The sequence below is a fragment of the Oryza sativa genome, chromosome 4 (genome assembly GCF_034140825.1).
Source record: "Oryza sativa Japonica Group chromosome 4, ASM3414082v1".
Taxonomy (NCBI): Eukaryota; Viridiplantae; Streptophyta; class Magnoliopsida; order Poales; family Poaceae; genus Oryza; species Oryza sativa.
The window spans coordinates 19,777,339-19,797,942 of NC_089038.1; the positions used below are offsets into that span (position 1 = coordinate 19,777,339).

General features: G+C 41.2%; 1 protein-coding gene and 1 long non-coding RNA gene across 2 annotated transcripts; both read left to right on the top strand.

Moving 5' to 3' along the window:
• Positions 1–1,504: 1,504 nt before the first annotated feature.
• LOC4335692 (uncharacterized protein At2g33490) lies at positions 1,505–8,816 on the top strand. Its single transcript, XM_015781399.3, has 11 exons — positions 1,505–1,907; positions 3,239–3,311; positions 3,435–3,512; positions 3,771–3,832; positions 3,952–4,020; positions 4,220–4,248; positions 4,332–4,539; positions 4,619–4,849; positions 5,627–5,680; positions 6,892–7,840; positions 8,401–8,816. Exons 1-11 carry the CDS (start codon positions 1,797–1,799, stop codon positions 8,409–8,411), a joined length of 1,875 nt encoding a protein of 624 aa, XP_015636885.1. The 5' UTR covers positions 1,505–1,796; the 3' UTR covers positions 8,412–8,816.
• Positions 8,817–10,097: 1,281 nt separating this feature from the next.
• Positions 10,098–11,486, top strand: LOC136355950 (uncharacterized). Its single transcript, XR_010740542.1, has 2 exons — positions 10,098–10,380; positions 10,990–11,486. It is a non-coding gene; the product is annotated as an uncharacterized lncRNA (long non-coding RNA).
• Positions 11,487–20,604: the final 9,118 nt, after the last annotated feature.

The following is a 20,604-nucleotide window of genomic DNA, read 5'->3' on the forward strand; positions in this document are numbered from 1 at the left end:
GAAAGTTGTTTGTCGTTGGGGACCTGGGGTGGACTTGAGGACTGCGGAGACAGGACAATCAGCTTAATTAATGATGGATTTGATTTTATAACCTTTCTCTCATAGTCTCATGTGGTCAAGTCATTGGATTACTTGTGAACTTTTATGCGTAGTAGTAGTAAATTAATCCCTCATGTGTTGTCTGAAAAGCTCTCGGAGTTCGTCGAATTGCAACGAAATTCTCCCATCTGCTTCCTCACACAAAACGGTTTCTGCTATGTTTTAGTTACCACGCGTGGTAGAAAACAACACGGAAACGCTTCAGCATTTGCTTGTTGGCTTCTCAGCCACTGCTAAATTTAAATTTTAAAACTTACTCCCTCCGTCCCATTTTAAGTGTAACCATAATTTTTTTACAATTTTTTTACACAACTTTGACCGTTCATCATATTTAATTTTACATAAGTCATATTTAATTTTACATAAGTCATGTATAAAACACTATTCATGTTTTTCATAACAATAAAAATATTAATTATAAAAAAAATTAAATAAGACGAACGATCAAAATTAGGCACAAAAATTTATGGTTGCACTTAAAATGTGACGAAGGGAATAGTAAAAGTATTGATTTTAAGTCTTTTTATCCTAATTTATTTTCTACTATTTGATTATTCGATTTTAAATTAATATGAACACATATAAAAAAATTTATACATAAATTATTATTTTTACTTTGTTGTTTTTTTTCAAGGACACCAACCATGGAGAAAACGATAATATACTCCTCTCTACCAATCTATTTGTCATACTTTCTAAAATTTTCATCTCGTTTAGTACTAATTCTTTCCAAAAAAAAAATAACACTCCCGCTATCCTTTATGTTTGATGTTTATTTATCATTAAACAATTATAAAAAAGAGGTAGTGAATACGAAGTGAGCATAGTTTAATTGGTTAGATTTCTCATGGCACCAATGGTGATTTCATCAATCTCAAATCTTAAGACGCCGGTCTAATTTTCCGGAGTTGCTCATAGGAGTAGGAATCAATCTCAAGATGTCGGTCTAGTTTTCCGCGGTTGCTCATAGATTTAAGATGTGTGTGCGCGCATGTTCATAGGGTGAGCGTGTGCATGTTATGAGTCCATGCGTTTGTACTGTGTTTGAAAAAAGCAGTAGTAAATGGGTAAATCTTGGAACTGAAACAGTAGTACTCCCTCCAACCTATAATATTTGACACAGTCTTCAAAACTAATGTTTGACTTATAATTTCTCACATACTATAAGATTTATTATGATAATTTATATTATAATAATTGTTGGTCAAATGTTTTTAAAGTTGAATATTGGAATGTGTGTATGCCTTATATTATGGGACAAATGGAGTAATATTTCTCACCCCTTTTTCCCATGGTCACACTTGTTTCGTTTGGTCAAACATGGACCAGATTATTCTAAACCAGATATTAATTTCTATTCTCACCAAAAGAGAGATATATAAATCGCAACTAGTGAGGCGAGGGCGAGGCGATCAAAGCAGCGAGGGAGGAAGAACAGCCAAAATGGCATAATAAAGGGAGGCACGCACGCACGCCCGACCTCCGAATTCTCTCTCTCCTCCATTTTTGTGAGTTTTTTTTTGTTGTTTTTTTTTTTTTGGTCTCGCGAAATCCAAAGACCCAAGAACAACCAAAAAGGCCAATCCTTTTCTCCTCCTCCTCCTCCATCTCCATCTCCTCTTCGAGTCCTCGTCGTCGTGGTGGTCGTCGGAGGTGGTATTCTTGATTTGATTCGAGGAGGCGGGGGGGGGGGGGAGATGAAATCGCCATTGCGGAAGTTCAGGGGATTCGGTCTCCACAGCCACAGGGAGAGGAAGGACCACCGCCCGCCGCCGGCCAAGCTCGACGAGCTCGCCGACGCCGCCCAGGTTCTTTGCTTTTGCTTCTCTCCTTCCTTCCCTTGTTTGTTTGTTTCTTTTTCTTTTTCTTTTTTCCATCCCCAACCCGCGGAGAGATGCGACTGCGCGCCAAAATCGGATCGCCGGGTTCTTGCCTTGCCCGATCGAAAAGGAAAATCCGCTATCTTTTTCTTCTTCTTCTTCTTATTTTTCTTGCCGCTTGTTTGATACATCGGAGAGGTGTTGTTATTTTGGTGGTTGTTTGGGATTGGATACATGAGTCAAAACCTGAAACCTCCTGTTCATTTTCTCTGAAATTTACTCATCAGGAACAAAATCCCACCCAAAAAAAAAAGTATGCAACCTTATTGTTTCATTTCATCTAGTATTACCAAAAGAATATTGTTACCACAAGTTATAATGTGTGGAGCGTGTGAACGTTGATTTTTGCTTTTGTGTGGTGCTGTGGTTATTTAGAAGAGTTCGTTCTCTGTGAGTCGGCTCTTGATGGTGGTCAAAGTCCACGGCAGGAAGCTTGGGATCGGTGAAAGTTGCTGTCTAGAAATGGTCTCAAGTCAGCAATTCAAAGTCATTGGAGAGGAACATATGCTTTGTTTGTGTTAGCATTGGCCGTCGGGGTTCGTCTATTCAAGATCATTATTTTAGGAGAGCTCAGTCATGCCAGCATATATATTCCACTTCACCTGCAGTCTTATCTGCTACCCCGTTTTCGAAGTGGGATCTGCTATCCCATTGATGATGATGGAGTTTGAATCTTCATTTAAGAAATTATTATGGTCAGAGCTATTTGAACTTCGGATAGTGATTTTAGTCCTGTTTAAGACATTGTCTGGATTATATATATGTGGAACATTATCTAAAAAATATACATGTGGAATTGTGGATTAGGACTGTAAGAAAGTCTTGTGGTCCATTTTGTTGTGTGAAGTTTTGGGCTAGTAACCACTGGTTGAGACTCTGTCTTGTTGAGGATAGTGACGGAGAATATTAAAATATAATGATATAGCAAAGATAAATAAATGTTGGAAGGTTTTGTTTATGGACACTGTTTTTTGATGGTTACAGTAACCATTTCTTTTACCCAGTGCATGCTGCTAGCAAACAGTGGATTGTAATACAGTAGTATGCTGTACTGTAGTTTGTCTTCTTTTCAATGTATTCTAATTGATGCAGCATATCCAAACTCATAACATAATAGAGTTGTTTCTTTGTTTTGTTAGTTCTCACCAAATGTTATCTCACTAACAAGTGCAAAACGTATCAATCTGACATGGTAAAGGTGCATTTTTTTTTATGCTGCATGCTTATAACTTATATATTCTTTTTTTTCTCCTTTGCAGGAAATGGAGGAAATGAGGAATTGTTATGACAGCTTGCTTTCAGCTGCAGCTGCAACAATGAACAGTGTATATGGTAGGTTATGATCTTTTCATATGTGAAGTTACATTTCTAATAAACAACATTGCCTCCATTGGTATAACGGAATAGCTTATTCATGTAACAGTTTCATAATTAGTTGTAATCAAACACATGCAGAGTTTGCAGAAGCTATGGAGGAAATGGGAACTTGCTTACTTGAGAAAACTGCATTGAATTATGATGATGATGACAGTGGTGAGTTGTCTGGGTCTATACGCTATAAGATGTGGAAGCTTGTAAGGGAGCAATTATTATTAGCGGTGTTTGTAGGACAGTACATTTCTAGACATAGAGTTGGTCTGGCATGTTTCCACACTTCTGTTTTTCCTTCGAAATTGCCAGGCTGTTCATTAAGATCATCAAATGAAGAATTCCTGTGTTATTTTTTCCTTAGTTATAGAAGTATTTGGTCTTCTTTGCTGTATTTATTTTGTTTTGCACTTTTACCTGCAGGCAGAGTTCTGATGATGCTAGGAAAGGCCCAATTCGAACTGCAGAAGTTTGTTGATAACTATGTAAATTTCTTTGCTACTCTTGTAAAACTGCACTGAAATTTAGTCTCACACCTGTTTAAGAGAATCACAATTTTTTCCAAACTTTGTTAAGTCTGACTATATTTTATTAATGTTTTCAGCGTACAAATATCATAAATACCATCACAAACCCATCAGAGTCACTTCTCAAAGAGCTACAAGTTGTAGAGGTTCGATCTATTTCAGTTTTCCCCTGATCCTTCCTAAGTATTGTACATTATGGATGCTCATATTCAAGCAGGATTATTGTTAATTTGGTGCCATATATTACTCATATTTTTTTCTGAATAAAAATGAGTTACATTCCTTTTGCTTAATTTGTGATTTTTATAATATGATGTCGTTTACATTGCATTCTTACTGACGCAGGAAATGAAGGAACTCTGTGATCATAAAAGGTACACAATCTACTTGAATTTAATCACATGTATATTGCTTCTGTGGTCTCTTCTAAATGCTACCATATTATTTTGGGCTTCAGACAGGAATATGAAGCCATGCGAGCAGCCTATAGAGAGAAAGGACGGTCAAGGCATTCCAAAACCGAAACATTATCCTCGGAACAGCTGCAAGCTTATTTTCTTGACTATCAAGAGGATGCAGCATTGTTTATATTCCGATTGAAATCATTGAAGCAAGGTCAATTCCGTAGTATTTTAACACAGGCTGCTCGCCACCATTCTGCTCAGGTACTTTAACACTACTTCACATAAAACTAATATTGACTCACACACAGTAGCATGCACTTACCATTATTTGGACTTTTAGTTGAGTTTTTTCAGGCGAGGGTTGAAGTATCTAGAGGCTCTGGAACCTCATGTAAAAGCAGTTGCTGAGAAACAGCACATTGAATACCCTTTAAATGGACTAGATGACGACACAGATAATGATGAGTACAGCTCTTACCAGGGCAATCAAAGTGATGACAGTGAGTTAAGTTTTGACTATGAGATAAATGACAGGGATAAGGACTTCCCCGCTTCCAGAAGTTCAATGGATGTAAGCCATCCTTTTTCCAACTGACCTCTCATTTTGCAATTGATATTTCGTTTACTCAAATCTTATTAATCCAATCTCACTTGTTTGTGCTAACATGTAAAATCTGTAATATTCCCCAATTTAAGCACCTCATGAAGAATATTCATGCGCTGGGTCATTCCTCATCCCCTTTTCTTTTAGTGTGGTCAAATCTATTTAGCATGCGCTTGCAGGCCTGCTGTGAGCATAAGGTTGGGTTTACTGCAATTTTGACCTTGATGAATTACATAGTGATAGTGCAATGATTATGGAAGCTTGTTTTAGATTTCATGTTAATGGTCAGCAAACTTTATATATTTTCCTGTTAAACTTATGTTTCAAATATTTATGCTTTAGATCTTACTGTTATAGCCCTCCATCGCTGGATAGTAGATACAGTAGCACCAGATTTTAGTGTAAATTGGGGAGGATTAATGTGAATTTTTGGAAGAGTAGAACTAGAGAATAGAAGCAGAGGAGCCAAGGGAGAGCAAGGCAGTAAGTCTGATATGGGCCATCCCTCTCTTGCCAAGGTGCTTTTAGATGCAACCCCGTTTGACCTGCATTGGCTATGATTCACACCAGCAAGACCCAAATTCTTCAATGTCTGGCCTGATTCCAATACTTGGAACATCCATGGCAGTTGGTCACCAGTATTTTCCAGTTTTGTGTTTTAATCTGTGTAAATATGCATGTTCTATCTCCTCGTTTTCTTATCCTCTAAATTTGATTGAAACAACCTATTTATTCTTTCTGTAGTTGGATCAGTCTAATCAGGCATGTTCCCCAGAACCTCTGAAGGAACACAAGCAGGTAATCTTCAGCTCGTAGTTATGCTATTGTATAATTTTCTGGCTAATGAGTCTATTCTTATACATATTGCAAAGCATTATCCAGGGTGAGCATATAGAAAGAGCAAGTGTTGCATGGATATATTTTTTGTTAATTGGAAGTGGATCTGTTTCCATATCCAACCTATCTCTAACTTCTCTGTTTGTTCCTCTAATACCCCTACGGCCCTACTAATGTTTTCAGTATTCTATTGCATATGAGTGTTTTGGGTATATGCATTGGTTGAAATGTAGTTTCATCTAGAATGTTCTGGGGGATAAATCTGTCCCTTAGTCGTATATTTGCTTGTCTTATAAGATGCCTCTCTTCGCATGATGATTCCATAGAGGTGATTGACATAGTTAAAAGCAGGCCTACAGTACATTCAGATGTCTGGATTTTCTAACCTTGGACTGTGGTCTTGCTTCATTGCTTCAGACAACTGATCTATAAACAAAAAAGGAGTCTTGCGCAGCTAGCTAGATCCTACCATGGCATCTTGACCACCAGAAACCAAACAACACAATATTGTTCTAGCATTATTGTGTAGTATTTTCATTCTTATTCTGTCACTAGCTTCTACCTCTGCCATATAAACTATCAGGACCAAGTGCCAGCCGACCTGATGTTCTTATGCACACTGCTCACCTGATACATAACATCTGTTAATGTTGAAATCTTGATAAAATAATATAGAAGGGTATTATGGTGGGCATGCTTATTACTTAAGTGATGATGGCAATAAATTTGATAAATGCATACCTTGTTCATTACCACTGTGTACATCCATTCCTTGCTTATTGCTACTGGATGGAACAAGAATGTCCATACCTGCAGTTACTGCATGTGGTGTAATATGGGTATGGAAGCTTCCAGTAATTGCCTATCTAAGCCTACAAGTTATTATCACTATAGTATCTTAGTGGTGTGCTTATCGACTATCAAACAAGAACTTCTTGTTTATAATTGTATACAATTTCACCGTTCCCATTATTTCGACATAATGTTACTTTTGAAGCACATTGACCAGACCTGGAGCACATTGATCTGAACCTTTTGCTATCTCATTACTAGACCAGGATCTGTTTAAGATCTTTGCTTCCATATTTCATATCTCTGTTATTTTCTTATTTGCAATGCTGCATCATGAGCATGTCCTCAAGTGTTTTGAAATGGTATTTGTTTATGCACAGGAATATACCGAACAAATACAGGCAGATTTTGCAGCTCCTCGAGTGAAGCTTGAGATTGGTACCCAATCAGCGCCAATTTCTGCTGACAATGTGTTTGATCCATCTACAAGGTTTCGGAAAATGAATACGTCAAACAGAACAAATTATTCGTACAAACTCCCGACACCAGATGATGACAAGAACTCCACTTCAGCACACACCAATAGATCTCCTCATTCAGATCAACCAGAAAGTAAATCTCACGTAGCAGAAAATTTATGGCATTCCTCTCCACTGGTCAAAGGTTTTAAACCAAACTCCATGTTTAGTGGACCTGTTAAGATGCCATCAAGTACTGAAGGGATATCAGCGCCACTTGTTTATCCCTACGCTACTTCAGATTTTAAGAAAATGAAGAGGGAAGCATTTTCCGGTCCAATTCCAAGCAAAGCAGGATTGAACAAGCCCTTGTTTTCTGCTACTGATCTCAGAGCACCAATGAACTATCCTCGTGCAATGTCAACAAAATCATATGGCCCAGGCTGGCAGTCATCCGTGGCTCCAAAATTTACCCCTAGGATCACTTCACTCCCAACTACATCACCGAGAATAAGTGAGCTACATGAACTGCCTAGGCCTCCAGCAAATGTAGGTGCTGCCCGTCCTGGTTTGGTTGGATATTCTGGCCCTCTGGTATCAAGGCGGCAGGTGCCTAATGTACCGACCCGCGCCTCACCACCATCACAAACAGCATCACCTCTTCCACGGCCACCTGCTGCCATGACCCGCAGTTATTCTATACCTTCAAATAGCCAAAGAACACCCATTCTTACCGTGAATAAGTTGTTGGAAGCTAGGCATAGCAGAGAGAGTAGTGAAGTTTCCTCTCCCCCATTAACACCTATATCTTTGGCTGATGTTTCCCGCAGATCAACAGCAGAAACAGCTCTTGAAAAAACAAGGATGATGGGTAAGTTTCTACTGATTAATAGTGTTTCTCAACATATTTCTCCATAATCATGATAACTTGCCTATAATCCCATAAGAGTTTGTTTTCTTTCCAAGTTTGATGGAAATCAATATTTGTGCTGAAACTGTGGATGATTTTGTGATTCATAATGTTTCAAACATTTTTGTTTCTTTTTTACAGTAAGAACATAACAAGCAATGAAAGGCAAAATAATTATGAACTGTTATATCATGTATCAGGTGCATACTGCATAATCATATTAAGTTTGCACTTTATAAATACATTTTACTCTGCGAATTGTTGACATATATCCTTTTAAATACCCTCTGCATTGCCTTCATTGCATTATTAGTATCAACTTTAGCATCTCTGAGTTTTTAGGCAAAACATTTGTATGCGACAAAGATCATAGTATTTCCTGCTACTTCAAAAATCCAAGCACTCTACAATCTCAATTAGACAAGCCTCCAATGGGCAGATATATTCCATCTTTACTGTTAAAAATACCAATAAAACAATTTCTGATATGATATTAACTATTTTCTCAACTTTGATTGCAGAAACCTTGTGAAAACTTGCATGGCCAAACTTCAGTCATCATAGGCAATTTTGTATGTAATTATTTGTGCATTCTAGATTGCCCTCTGTAAATTTATGTTTCTTGCGAAGGAAAAAGTTGAAATAAAGGCGCACTGGTTGGAAGATTTTTGTTTCTTTGGCCGGCTTTTCTGACAACCTTATGGATTTAGTGAATCTGACTACTATTAGTTTACCATCACTCACTCAATATTCTGATTTTTTTGGGGGGATTGCTGATGTGAACTATATTGGCGCTGTAAATACATTATTACCTTTACCATTTTCTTTGTTTGAAACAAAAACATGTGTTTCTCCTATGTATTTCCAGGACCAAAAGAACGATGTCGAAATTGTATATATTGAGTTTGAGCTGTGCTAATATATGATTTGTGTAAAATGCTCTCCAAATATTGAAGTGCATAATGTTCAAGGCAAGATATGCTAATTTAAGATTACTGCAGTTTAGTGTTTATTTTTGCAAAAAAATTAAGATTATGAAAACATTGAAAGTGCTCTTCTTTTGCGCTATGCCATGAAAGCTGGGACCCAAATGGTGAAGAGCATTCATTTCTGGTATTACTGACTGATTTGGCAACACTTGGAAGAAGAATTTTATGAAAAATGAAATTGGATGATGATATTCCATGCTAGATGAACAAAATCAATCTTACTTCAGTTTTTCAAAATTTCAAATACAAAGTCTGGCACAACTTTTGTGCATGAATTTGCCAATATTAAAGAACATTTTTATGTTTTGCTGAATCACTCCATGGAAAGTTTTGAGATTCTCCATAAACAATAAAACACGATTATTCTTTGATGGACACGTGCAAAAGATGAGAATTGGCAGAAAGTTGTACAAAGTCAAATACCCTTTGCAAACTTGGTAGGCCAAGATGCTCTTCGAAAAGGCGGCGGATGATTTCAGAAAGCAAACTGTGTTTCATGCACCTGAATGCCAAAATAAAACTGCCTCAACTAACAAGAACATTGCAGAGTGATCTTCCATTAACCAACAAGCCGATGCAAAGATTACATTGCTTTCTCTCATCAGATAATCAATCTTATACGAGTCAATCTTGATGCAATTCAGATGAATGCCACTAGCTATGAGCCGACAAGCCGCAATTTCATTGCTGATTGATAGAGCAGGTCGAGCTCAAACTGGAGGGAACAAAGAACTTTAAATGGTGGTGCATGACACCGACCTGATCTGATCAGAAAAGCATAAAACTGACTCGAGGAGATGAATTCCTTCCCAATGATCCACACTATCCAAATGGAATACCAAGATCTCCCTCGGATTGCGCGAATCGCGGTGTATATTGAGGGGGTGGCTCTATACTACCCCAGAAATGAAGGAATTTCTTGTTTTTCCTCAGAAATGGAAAATGGAAGAGATTGCAAACTGTACATGTGTTACCCTCACCTTTCAACTGAAAATGTGCATGAGACCTCAGCTAGCCTGAACTGTCACCTGGTCCACCCCGGGTATAACCGAATATATTCCGGTACTACTGGAATAATGGATTGTCAATGATAAGAAATTGGTATCTAGGAAAGCTGTGGATGGGCGCAAACTGATCCGCCACCGAGCCGGCATTATGTGGCGCGGCCCGATTCGTCCCGAGCAGGCCATATTTTCATTATAAATAGCGCGAAATGTAAGCGGTAACGCATCATCGATCATCGGTAGGAAGGAAGCTAGGAAGAAAGAGGAAGAAGAGGGGCCTTGCATGAGGGCTAGAGCCTGCCTCTGGTAGCCAAGGATGACTTGCCTATTGTGCTCTTCTGAATGATGCAGTGCCATGATCAGTGTGGCCTGGCTGGTTCAGATGAGCCGAGATAGGCAGTCTCCTTGGCTAGCCTGAGTGGCTCTTGTCTGTCATGGAAGGCTTCTGCTTCTCATTGATTCAGTGCTGTTCTCAAGTGATCTGTACACCTAATGTGCATGCACACAGGTTAATGGTGATCCTTATATGTGTGATACTGCAATCTTGTGTTGTGTTGGTCATTGTTGCAACTGTTGGCTACTGTTGTATTGTTGTTTGTGTGGGTTACTAGTGTTCATTTTCATTTTTTTCTATTCATTTTGAAACCTTCTTACAAAATTACCAAGTGGCCACAGGCATGTGCTTAGTTATTTGGTACAGCGTCTTGCAGATCGTTATAGGGTATGTTTTATGTGGAAAATTTTTCAAGGTCACACCTTACCCACCATTAATAATTTCTCATGAAATATATTCATAATATTTATAAACCAATATTTTATGAAAGATATACTCCCTCCATTTTTAAATACATGAATATGTTAACTTTTAAACATATGTTTAATCATTTGTTTTATTAAAAAATTACATCAGTATAATTTAGTTTGTTTATATCACAACTTGTTTTATCATTAATGGTACTTTAAGCATAAATTATATTTTTACATATTTTAAAAAATAAAAATGGAGGTAGTAGGATATATTTATTATTCGATTTACAGAGGGATCAGTACTCTGGTTAAAGTTCTCTTCCTGATTAGAGTTTTAATTTCTCCATCAAATTTAAGATGTTTTCTCTAGTTGCATTTGCAGAAGAGCTCGCCACAGTTTCAACTTTCAGTTCAACAGAAGAGTATACCTTCGTGGAACCATGTCTCCCATTGTAGCAATAAGATGATGAAGGATGTGTAAGAATGAACAGAAGAAAATGCTTTGCATGTACTACCTGACGTCTCTCTCAAAGGCTAACCTTTTCGCTTTCCGTTTGGAGAGAACTCCTGAATTTGTTTCCCAAAATATATGGAGTACTGCTAGTTCTAACTGAACGATTAATTGATAGATTTTTGGCAAGAAAAACATACATATTCATATTAGAAGAATTAAATATTACAAAAGATGCTCATAGGGGTAGGGTTTGCCGGCCCAGTATTCGAAAATGCTCATAGGGATAAGGTTTCCGTGCGTGTGTTCATAGGGGTGAGTGTGCGCGTGCGTTATGAGTGTCTGCGTTGTACTGTGTAACTCTTAAAAAAAATATTACAAAAGGTGCGTTCGAAATAGCTATATATGGCAGCAGCTACAGGACTCCTTTGCAAGCAAATTTATGCTATGAGGGCTGCAGCACTACGACTTTGCAGCCACAGCCCATATAAACCGAACAACCCAAAGCTAACACTAGTTTAAAATAAGTTATTTAAGCAATTCTGACGTGCAATTTTTTTAAAACAAAATCATACTAATATATGAAACTGTGGCACAAATAATCCATACCTTAATTGGATACTTTTTTAAAATATAAGAAATATTAAATTTTAAAAGATATTTGTCAAATAATAGGTTCCTTTCTAAAATACCTTCACTGGATATTTGTGGCACAAATATAACAAATAGTTTAAAATATTTTTTTTAAAAGATAGAAATAGAACGTTTCTTTCTATCTTTTAATAATATTAAGTTTTTACCTCCGTTCTCGAATAGATCCAAGAATGTTTGCAATTAAACCTTGGAATCGTCATTAATATATAGATTAAGCAAAAAAAAGTTTTATCATATGAAAAATGATATTAATAAATTTATCATAAAAACACTTTCATGTGTTATATTTTTTTAAAAAATAATTCTTATAAACATACAGTTAATTAACAAAAATAATGGTGAAGCATGCATATTGGAAACTATAAATTTCAAAAAATAACAGACACGGTGCAATTTTTTTTTGAAAAAAATATTTTTATTCTCGTCATTGAGAAATGATCATCGGAAACAGTTGATCGACATGGTTGAACTTTGTTGTGGACTACAAGAGGTCGACACCATCGAGAAAACAATGGACCATTAGATCATTATTATCACCAACAATTAAAAGAAAACCGTTTGATATGTTTACACGATCGAGATATGCCGCGTTTAATTGTAAATTAATCACAGATTTATTCTGAGGCTATATTGAGAAAAAGATTTAGAAATATCGATAGTAAATTAATATATCTCAACAATATATATTAAAAGAAGTCAGTGGTGATGGACGTGGATCTATTACCACCATCAAGTATAAGACCATATATAGACTTCAATCACCTCTCCTCTCTCAACCCTCTTCCAGTGGATCCTATTTTTATTGACCAATAGTACACTAATTGAGATAATATTGTAATACTATGCTCGAATCTCTATTTGCTTCACGGAGCGACAGATTAACACATGATTAATTAATTATCAGCTATAAAAAACTTGATAAATTGATTAACATGATTTTTTAAAGCAACTTCCATATATAAACTTTTTTGAAAAAAACACGTACTATTTATCAGTTTGAAAAACATGCACGTGGAAAACGAGTAAGATGAGCTGGGAACTCATGGGAAAGAACACAGCCATGGTCTGCTTAGTTACGTTTAATCCTGTCATTATATTCATTAGAGCTTGAGAGCGACGATTTTGTCTCAATTGAATCATCGTACTAACATTGTTAAACCCCATTGTGCAACGCACGAGTATTTTTGCTAGTACTTCCTCCGTTTCACAATATAAGACTTTTTAGCATTGTTCACATTTATTTAGATGTTAATAAATCCAGACATATACTCCCTCCTTCCCTAAATGTTTGACACCGTTGACTTTTTAAAATATGTTTGACCGTTCGTCTTATTCAAAAACTTTTATGAAATGTGTAAAACTATATGTATACATGAAAGTATATTTAACAATAAATCAAATGATACGAAAAGAATTAATAATTACTTAAATTTTTTTGAATAAGACGAACGGTTAAACATTTTTAAAAAAGTCAACGGCGTCAAACATTTTGGGATGGAGGGAGTATATGTGTTTAGATTCATTAACATCTATATATATGTAGGCAATAATAGAAAGTCTTACATTGTGAAACGGAGGGGTAGTAGAGTAGAGTATGCATACGATCAGGTGAGCCTCTGGACGCGGACGATGCGGGCGAGCTCCGGGCGCACCGACACCAGCAGCACGAACACCTCCCGCTCCCCCTCCACGTCCACCACGTGCTGCACCGTCCCCTTCTCGCCGCCGCCGCCGCCGAAGCGTTCGCCGCGCCCCAGCACACGCACCGCGCCGTCGGGCGACACCACCTCGGCCACCTCCTGCCGCTGCTTCTCCTCCTCCTCCGCCGGCGCCGCCGCCGTCGTCACCGTCAGCCGCAGCGGCGCCACCCCGGGCTCCGGGCAGAACTCCACGCACCGCAGCGTCGTCCTCCCGCCGCCGCCCACGCCGCCGTGGATCGTCGTCGTCTCGTCCGCCACCGGGTACAGCCTCCCTCCGAGCAGCACGCGCTCCCGCGGGTCGTCGCCGTCGTCGTCATCGTCTCCGGTGGCGGCGGCGGCGCGGTGGTAGTAGTCCTCGGGGCGCAGGGCGATCACGCTCCCGGCGTGCTCGACGAAGTCGCGCACGACGGCGCCGCCCACCGCGGCGCGCCACCGCGTCAGCTGCGGGGCGTACGGGCCCGCCATGTGTGTATTCGTTCGTTCGCGGCAAGGCGAGTGCAGCTAGCTAGCTATAGATCACAACGCGTACGTACGCTACGCTGGTGTGGCTGCTCGATCGATCTCGTCGGCGGCGCGACGTACGGCTGGATATATGAGGATCGCATGCGATGCGATGCGAAGTCTGGTCGGAATCGGATCGGATTAGATCAGTTCGACTCCTACTCCCGTGCCGTTGCGCCCTAGGAATTCTTAGCTATTACTCCCTCTTTTTTTAATTAACAGATAACATCGTTGATTTTTAATACATGCTTAATCATTCTTATATATTTAAAATTTTTTAATGCAAATGTATAAGATATAAATTGATAAAATAACTCACAACAAAGTCTAGTGGTTACAAGAGTCACAGTAGCACCTGAGGTCCTGGGTTCGACTTCCTATGAGAGCGAATTTTCGAGGATTTAACGGCGTTGTACTTTCAGTGAACGGCTTTGTACTTTCCATTCATTAAAAAATCGAAAACGAATTTTCGAGAATTTAACAGCGTTGTACTTTCAGTGGTAGGCGACGTACCCCTCGACAGCGAGAGATGCCTGTGGTCAATAAGGCCATTCATTAAAAAATCGAAAGCGAATTTTCGAGAATTTAACGGCGTTGTACTTTCCATTCATTAAAAAATCGAAAACGAATTTTCGAGAATTTAACAGCGTTGTACTTTCAGTGGTAGACGACGTACCCCTCGACAGCGAGAGATGCCTGTGGTCAATGAGGCCATTCATTAAAAAAAGGGAGATACTTTCAGTGAGTGATAGGCGACGTACCCCTCGACAGCGAGATGCCTATGGTCAATAAGGCCATTCATTAAAAAAAGGGAGATAGTAATAATTATACGATCGATGAAAAGCTCTTTTTTTTAATTATTACGGCAACTTTTCGGTGTTCCATTCGTTGGCTTCGGCTGATAGACGATAATACGCGGAAGAAAAATAAACGAGACAAAAGGAAAACTTTAGAGCTGAACTTTTATATTTCTTCTCTTCGATAGACATTTGAAATTAGGGCTGGTTGGTTTGAGGCCTAAATTAGGCTTACTAATATTTGGCAATTTCAATAGTGTTTAGTGTCTATTTGGTTTGAAGCCAAATTTTGGCATGCCTAAAAAAATAGGCCATTTCAATAGTGAACTTAGGCTATTTTGGCTTCAATCCAAACACAACTTTGCCTTACCAAAATTAATCATGCCAAAACTTGACAAAATTTGGCACTGACAAAATTTGGTAAGCCTATTTAGGCCACAAACCAAACCAACCCTTAATGTCAAGGCTAAAAAGTAGAAAAATAAAATAAAAGCCATCCAAAATAATTTACTCCCTCCGATTCCGTAGTTCTTCACGTTTTGGACAATGCCACGATCTTCAAAAGGTATATTGACCTTATTTTTTTTAATTATAATATATATAATAAATAAATATAATTTTATTTTTATTATAGTGTTTTCTAAGATAAATCTGTATACGTTGTTTTAGTGCAACTAATTATTTTTAAAGCTGCTGATACTTAAAGTCACAGAAGTTTGATCTTAATATTGTGTAAAACAAGAAAAACTATGGAATTGGGAGGGGCGTACTAGATTTTAAAGTTCAGATTTTTTTTGTCTGGATTATAATAGGAAAGGAATGAAAAATACCATGGGATTCCGTCTCGGGCATCGGACAAGCGGGACGGTATCGCCTCACCACACCAGCTCCTTAGCGTGTGTTTGGTTCTGGGACTAGGTGGGATGGGATGAAACCATCCCTGATTTGAGGATTGGGATGATTCCATTCGGATGTTTGGTTTGTAGAATAGGACGATCCCAGTTTTTTGTTTGGTTCAAGGAACGAGGGAGGGATGGGATGAGCGCCATTTGCAACCACCGACAACGCCGTTTGCAACAACCATGGCCGACGCCGCCTCTGCCCTCACCTCCGGACGTGGTTGCCACCGGCCTCCTTGATGGCGTCGATGAGCGGCTGCGGGGGGCTCGGCGACGGCGGCGGTAGACGGCTCGGGCGACAGCGGCGGCGGCGGGCTCGGGCGACGTCGGTGGCGGTGGGCTCGGCGACGACGACGGACGAGATGACCCAACCGAGCGCTGGCGGCGATGGTGTCGGCCTTCGCGCAGAGCAGCCGCGGCTCGGCGATGACGACGGCGGCGAGGTCTGCACGGGAAAGGGAGAGGGAGAGGCCGGTGGAGAGGAGGGCAAGCACGACCACCATCGCGGTCGGGCGGGTGGAGAAGCGCGACGACGCACGGTCGGCCTTCGCGCAGAGCAGCCGCGGCTCCGCGACGACGACGGCGGCGAGGTCCGCGCGGGAGAGGGAGAGGGAGAGGCCGGTGGAGAGGAGGGCGAGCACGGCCACCATCGTGGTCGGGCAGGCGGAGAAGCTCGACGACACACGGTCGGCCTGCCGCCGAGTTCCCCGCCTCCGGATCCGTCGCCACAACCTTCCCCATCGCCGGATCCGCCGCCGCCGCCCTCCACACCACCGGATCCGCCGCCGCCGCCCTCCCCACCAATGGATCCGCCACCACCGAGCCCCCCGCCGCCGCTGTGGTCGAGCCCGCCGCTACCGCCGTCGTCGAGCCCACCGCCGCCACCGTCGCCCGAGCCATCTACCGCCGCCGTCGCCGAGCCCACCGCCGCCGTCGCCGAGCCCGCCGCCGTCTCCCGAGGAAGAGCGCGCGAGCAAAGCGGCGGTTTCACGTCGTCGCTCGTCCCAGGTGGGACGAGTTCGTCCGCCAGTTTTGGCCGGACCGATTGGTCCCGGATCTGAGAGGAATATTCCTCTGTAGGGACCAACTCATCCCACTCACCCCTGAACTAAACAACTCTAAAAATGGGTTCATCCCATCCCATCCCATCCCATCCCAGCAACCAAACACTACCTTAGAGCAGGTACAATAAACTAGTTAGGCGGGTTCTAAAATATTACACGTCAGCGTATTCTTACGTGGCAGAAAGAGAATCGAAGAGAGAGAAATGCGGGCGACTATCTTGCCGCCGGGCGATAGCACGCATTTCGCTACCATGCAGCCCGCGGAGCGGTAAAAAACACTTTTTGTGGGCCCTGTGATCATCCCGTCCGGATCCCATGTACCGATGTAAGTAGTGTTTCCAGCTTGAGCTAATAAACAGGAAACCAAACACACAAATGGCCACAAGGATATATTGCACTTTTGATCGTAGATGTCTACACATGTCCATCCAAAGTTAATTATTCGATTAATAAGATGCAGCTAGCACACTATACTGGTTGATCATACAATTTACTGTAAAATGGCATGGCAGTGAGTATAGCCAGCTGCTAGCTATACTATTGACCTTGCTCTTAGCCGAGGCCGAGCCGCCTCCTCCGTGTTCGCTCTTGATACACAACTCCTGTTACGGATGTTCCTTTCCCTCATCCACACACCTTATATTACCAGCAATTTTGAGTATTTGCCCTCAAGAATCATTGGCTCATTACATGGCGGAGTGGTTCGAGCAGCTATAGCCAGCCGTGATTGGGGAAGAGGAGTGTGGAGAGGAGATTAGCTTATGGCGTGAGGGAGGACCGGAGGAATGGTTTCACGGGGCTGAGAAAAAAGATGTTCTTAATGGCTGACACGTGGACCCAACATGCAAATATGGTAACAAAACCTGGTCTAATGTGAAAACACTTGCCATTGCCTGGTCCAACGTGCAAATAGGGTAATAAAAGCTGGTACAAAGTGCAATTCAGTCAATTTGTAATTTTAAAAATACTATTCCAAAGCTTATTTCCAAATCTAAACCTTTCACATCAGTCTAGGGCCGAGTTTAGATCCAAAATTTTTCTTCAAACTTTTAACTTTTCCATCACATCAAAACTTTCCTACACACATAAACTTCCAACTTTTCCGTCACATCGTTACAATTTCAACCAAACTTTCAATTTTTACGTGAACTAAACACACCCTAGATATGTGATGGGGAAACTAGCCCGCTGGCCATTGAAACTATTCAGTACCTCCTGGAGATCAATGCTCTCACATCTTATAGCCACTACCGAGCTCTTGCTTTGGTTCACTTGTAGGCCCGTGGCTTGCCAAAAATCTTGCAACATAGTAATCAGGTTATTTACATCTACTCGGCATGGGTTTAGAAAGATTGCCACACCATCGGCGTATAGTGATATTCTGAACTTCACCACTATACTTGTTATGGGTGATAGGATGTTTTGGTATGTAGCCATGTTGAGTAGTCTTTGTAAGGGATCAACGCTAATATGAAAATATACGGTGAAAGAGGGTCCCCTTGGCATAATCCCCTTCTGTGTGTATTGCCTGTCCTGCTGTTCCATTCAACATTCATCTAGATGAAGTAGTTGACAACATCAGAGCAATCCAGTCTTTCCATCGTGTATTGAATCCTCTCCATTGTACCATTCCAACAAGTATGGGAAAGTTTCATGGTGCTCTTTTCAACAAGCATTCACATGATATGGAGTCAAAAGCCCTTTCAACAAGTATGCATGGTGCGTCGTCCCCGCACCAGGCGACCCGGAGGCGACCGACACCATAGTGCCGCTACCCTCTTCCCCCCATTTCCCACCCTGCCGCTGTCGGAAACCAAGCAGCTAGCCAGGATGGTGGCGGCGGGGCTCGGTTTTGGTCCCCCCTCCCTCAGGCGTGGGGAGAGGGTGGCCAGTGGCGGAGACCACAGAGGGGCCCGGATCGCGGCAAGGGTGAGAGGAGCTCCCGCTCGACGGCGGGGGCGCGTGGCGGAGGACCCACTTCTCCGATGCTCCTTCAAAATTTGGGAGCGGACTCCTCTCTCTGCTCCTAGACTTGGCGGTGGTGGTGGCCGGGGTTGGCGAGTGGTGGAACGGCGGCACCGACAACGAGGGCTCCTCCTAGGCCGCGGGCTGCCACGGCGATGGGGGTTCTCTCTGGTCCATCAAGCTCGTCGAATGCCTCAATGCAACAACTTTGACACCTAAGGAGGGCCTTCGGGAAATTGGAGCTGCTGCATTGAGGCATTCAACAAGCTCGACAACGATGACTAGTAGCTTTGCTTGGTTTTGGGCAGGGTCTTGTTGTTGTCCTCTAGAAAGTCGGAGCTATTTCGCGTTTGTGAGCTTGGCAACGATGACCAAAGTTGGACCTCATCACCTGTGTTTCGCCCTGGTGTGAGGTTACAAGCTTTCCAGTCTGCAAGGTTTGTCAATCAGACTCGACCTTGTTTTAACAAGACTAGTGGTTGTGAAGTCGGAGCTGTGGCGTCGGCGAGGCTTGACGTGTGACAACGATGTCATAGGCCTAGTGGAGTTGCGCTTCGGCATGGGCTAAGTTGTTGTCCTCACCCTGGTGTTTCCTGGCGAAGTGGGAGCCACCCAAGTGTTGGTGTGATGATAATAACGTTGCGTCTTTACCAGTGTGTGGGAGATTAGCTTGTTGCCTGTTCATGTGAACGGCTTTTGTTGAGGTATACTCGGTTGTTCCGTTCTCGCTTCTTTGGTAGCTTAGATTAGTTGGTGATGTGTCATGATAGTTGTGGTTTTTGTTTAGTTTTTCCTAATTAATTGTGTATTATATGGCTTGGTCTCGTTCTCTTCTTAAAATGTGGTACTTCTTTATATAAAACGTCGGCAACGACCATCTGTTCGAAAAAAAACAAGTGTGCATGGTGTTGTCTACTAGTAGTAGAAAATAATCTAAACCATTAATCATTTTCTATTTAAGGGGTTATATTTATTTATATTATGGTCGGTTTAATGGTATTAAAAGCAGGTATAATAGTCCAATAAAATATAAGCGTGGAGGGGTAAAATTATAATTATAACTAAAATAATATTAATTAGACCATACAGATTTTTGGGTCGTGCTGGGCCGGTTGTGCGGGTGGGACGGCGCAGTTCCATAAGTGACGAGCAGAAGACGGCGAGCTCGTGCAATTGCTAGCGGGCCGCAGCAGCGCGCTCAACAACGGCTGATTGGCTACCGGATGCGTCCATTGAAATCTTTGGGCACTTCTTGGGAAGGTTCACAGTTCAACTCGACATGCAAACTACGGGACGTGGGGTGGGATATGGGATCGGAGATAGGGAAGTTAATTTTATTATCGAAATAAATCGTTATTCCGATAACGATGGGAGCGGGATGACGAGACGTGGGACGAGGTGGGCTTAGACTAATACATGTTTGGCGCTCGGAATACTGAGGAATGCGTTGCGCCCCTAATAGAAGTACTAAATATTTTGTATAATATTTTTTTCTGTATCACTTTCATAAGCAACCACATATATTATACACAATAATAACTATGGTCAAAATTAACTTATGTTTTTTTCGTGGGGAAAAAATTAACTTTTGTTAACTACACAGATTCTAAAAGTACAATATCATTTGTGACTGGATGGAGTAGCAACTTCGTGCAAAACCTTCAATGATTTCAAAGAGCACGGTGTAACAGCCAAGTATTTCAAAGAACATTACTACTGTAGTCTTGTGCCTATCTGCATTGCACCGAAACAGGGGAAAAGAGAAGAAAAGGGTAAACAGGCTAGTTCTTCGAAGCTTGAAATGGCATTGCACTGATCAAAAACTGCCTGGCAAGCCACACCGAACTGTCAGAGATACATACATTGATTTCATTCCCAAACGCTTCCATCCATCCAAACTTCTGAAAACAGTCTTTGTACAAATCCTCTTGGAAACCTCAAAAGGCTTCTTGAT

Coding starts and splice junctions, on each gene's coding strand:
- LOC4335692 (XM_015781399.3), top strand. CDS start 1,797: ATGAAATCGCCATTGCGGAAGTTCAGGGGATTCGGTCTCCACAGCCAC. Junction 4,850..5,626: donor CTTCCAGAAGTTCAATGGAT/GTAAGCCATCCT, acceptor TTCTTTCTGTAG/TTGGATCAGTCTAATCAGGC. Junction 5,681..6,891: donor CTCTGAAGGAACACAAGCAG/GTAATCTTCAGC, acceptor GTTTATGCACAG/GAATATACCGAACAAATACA.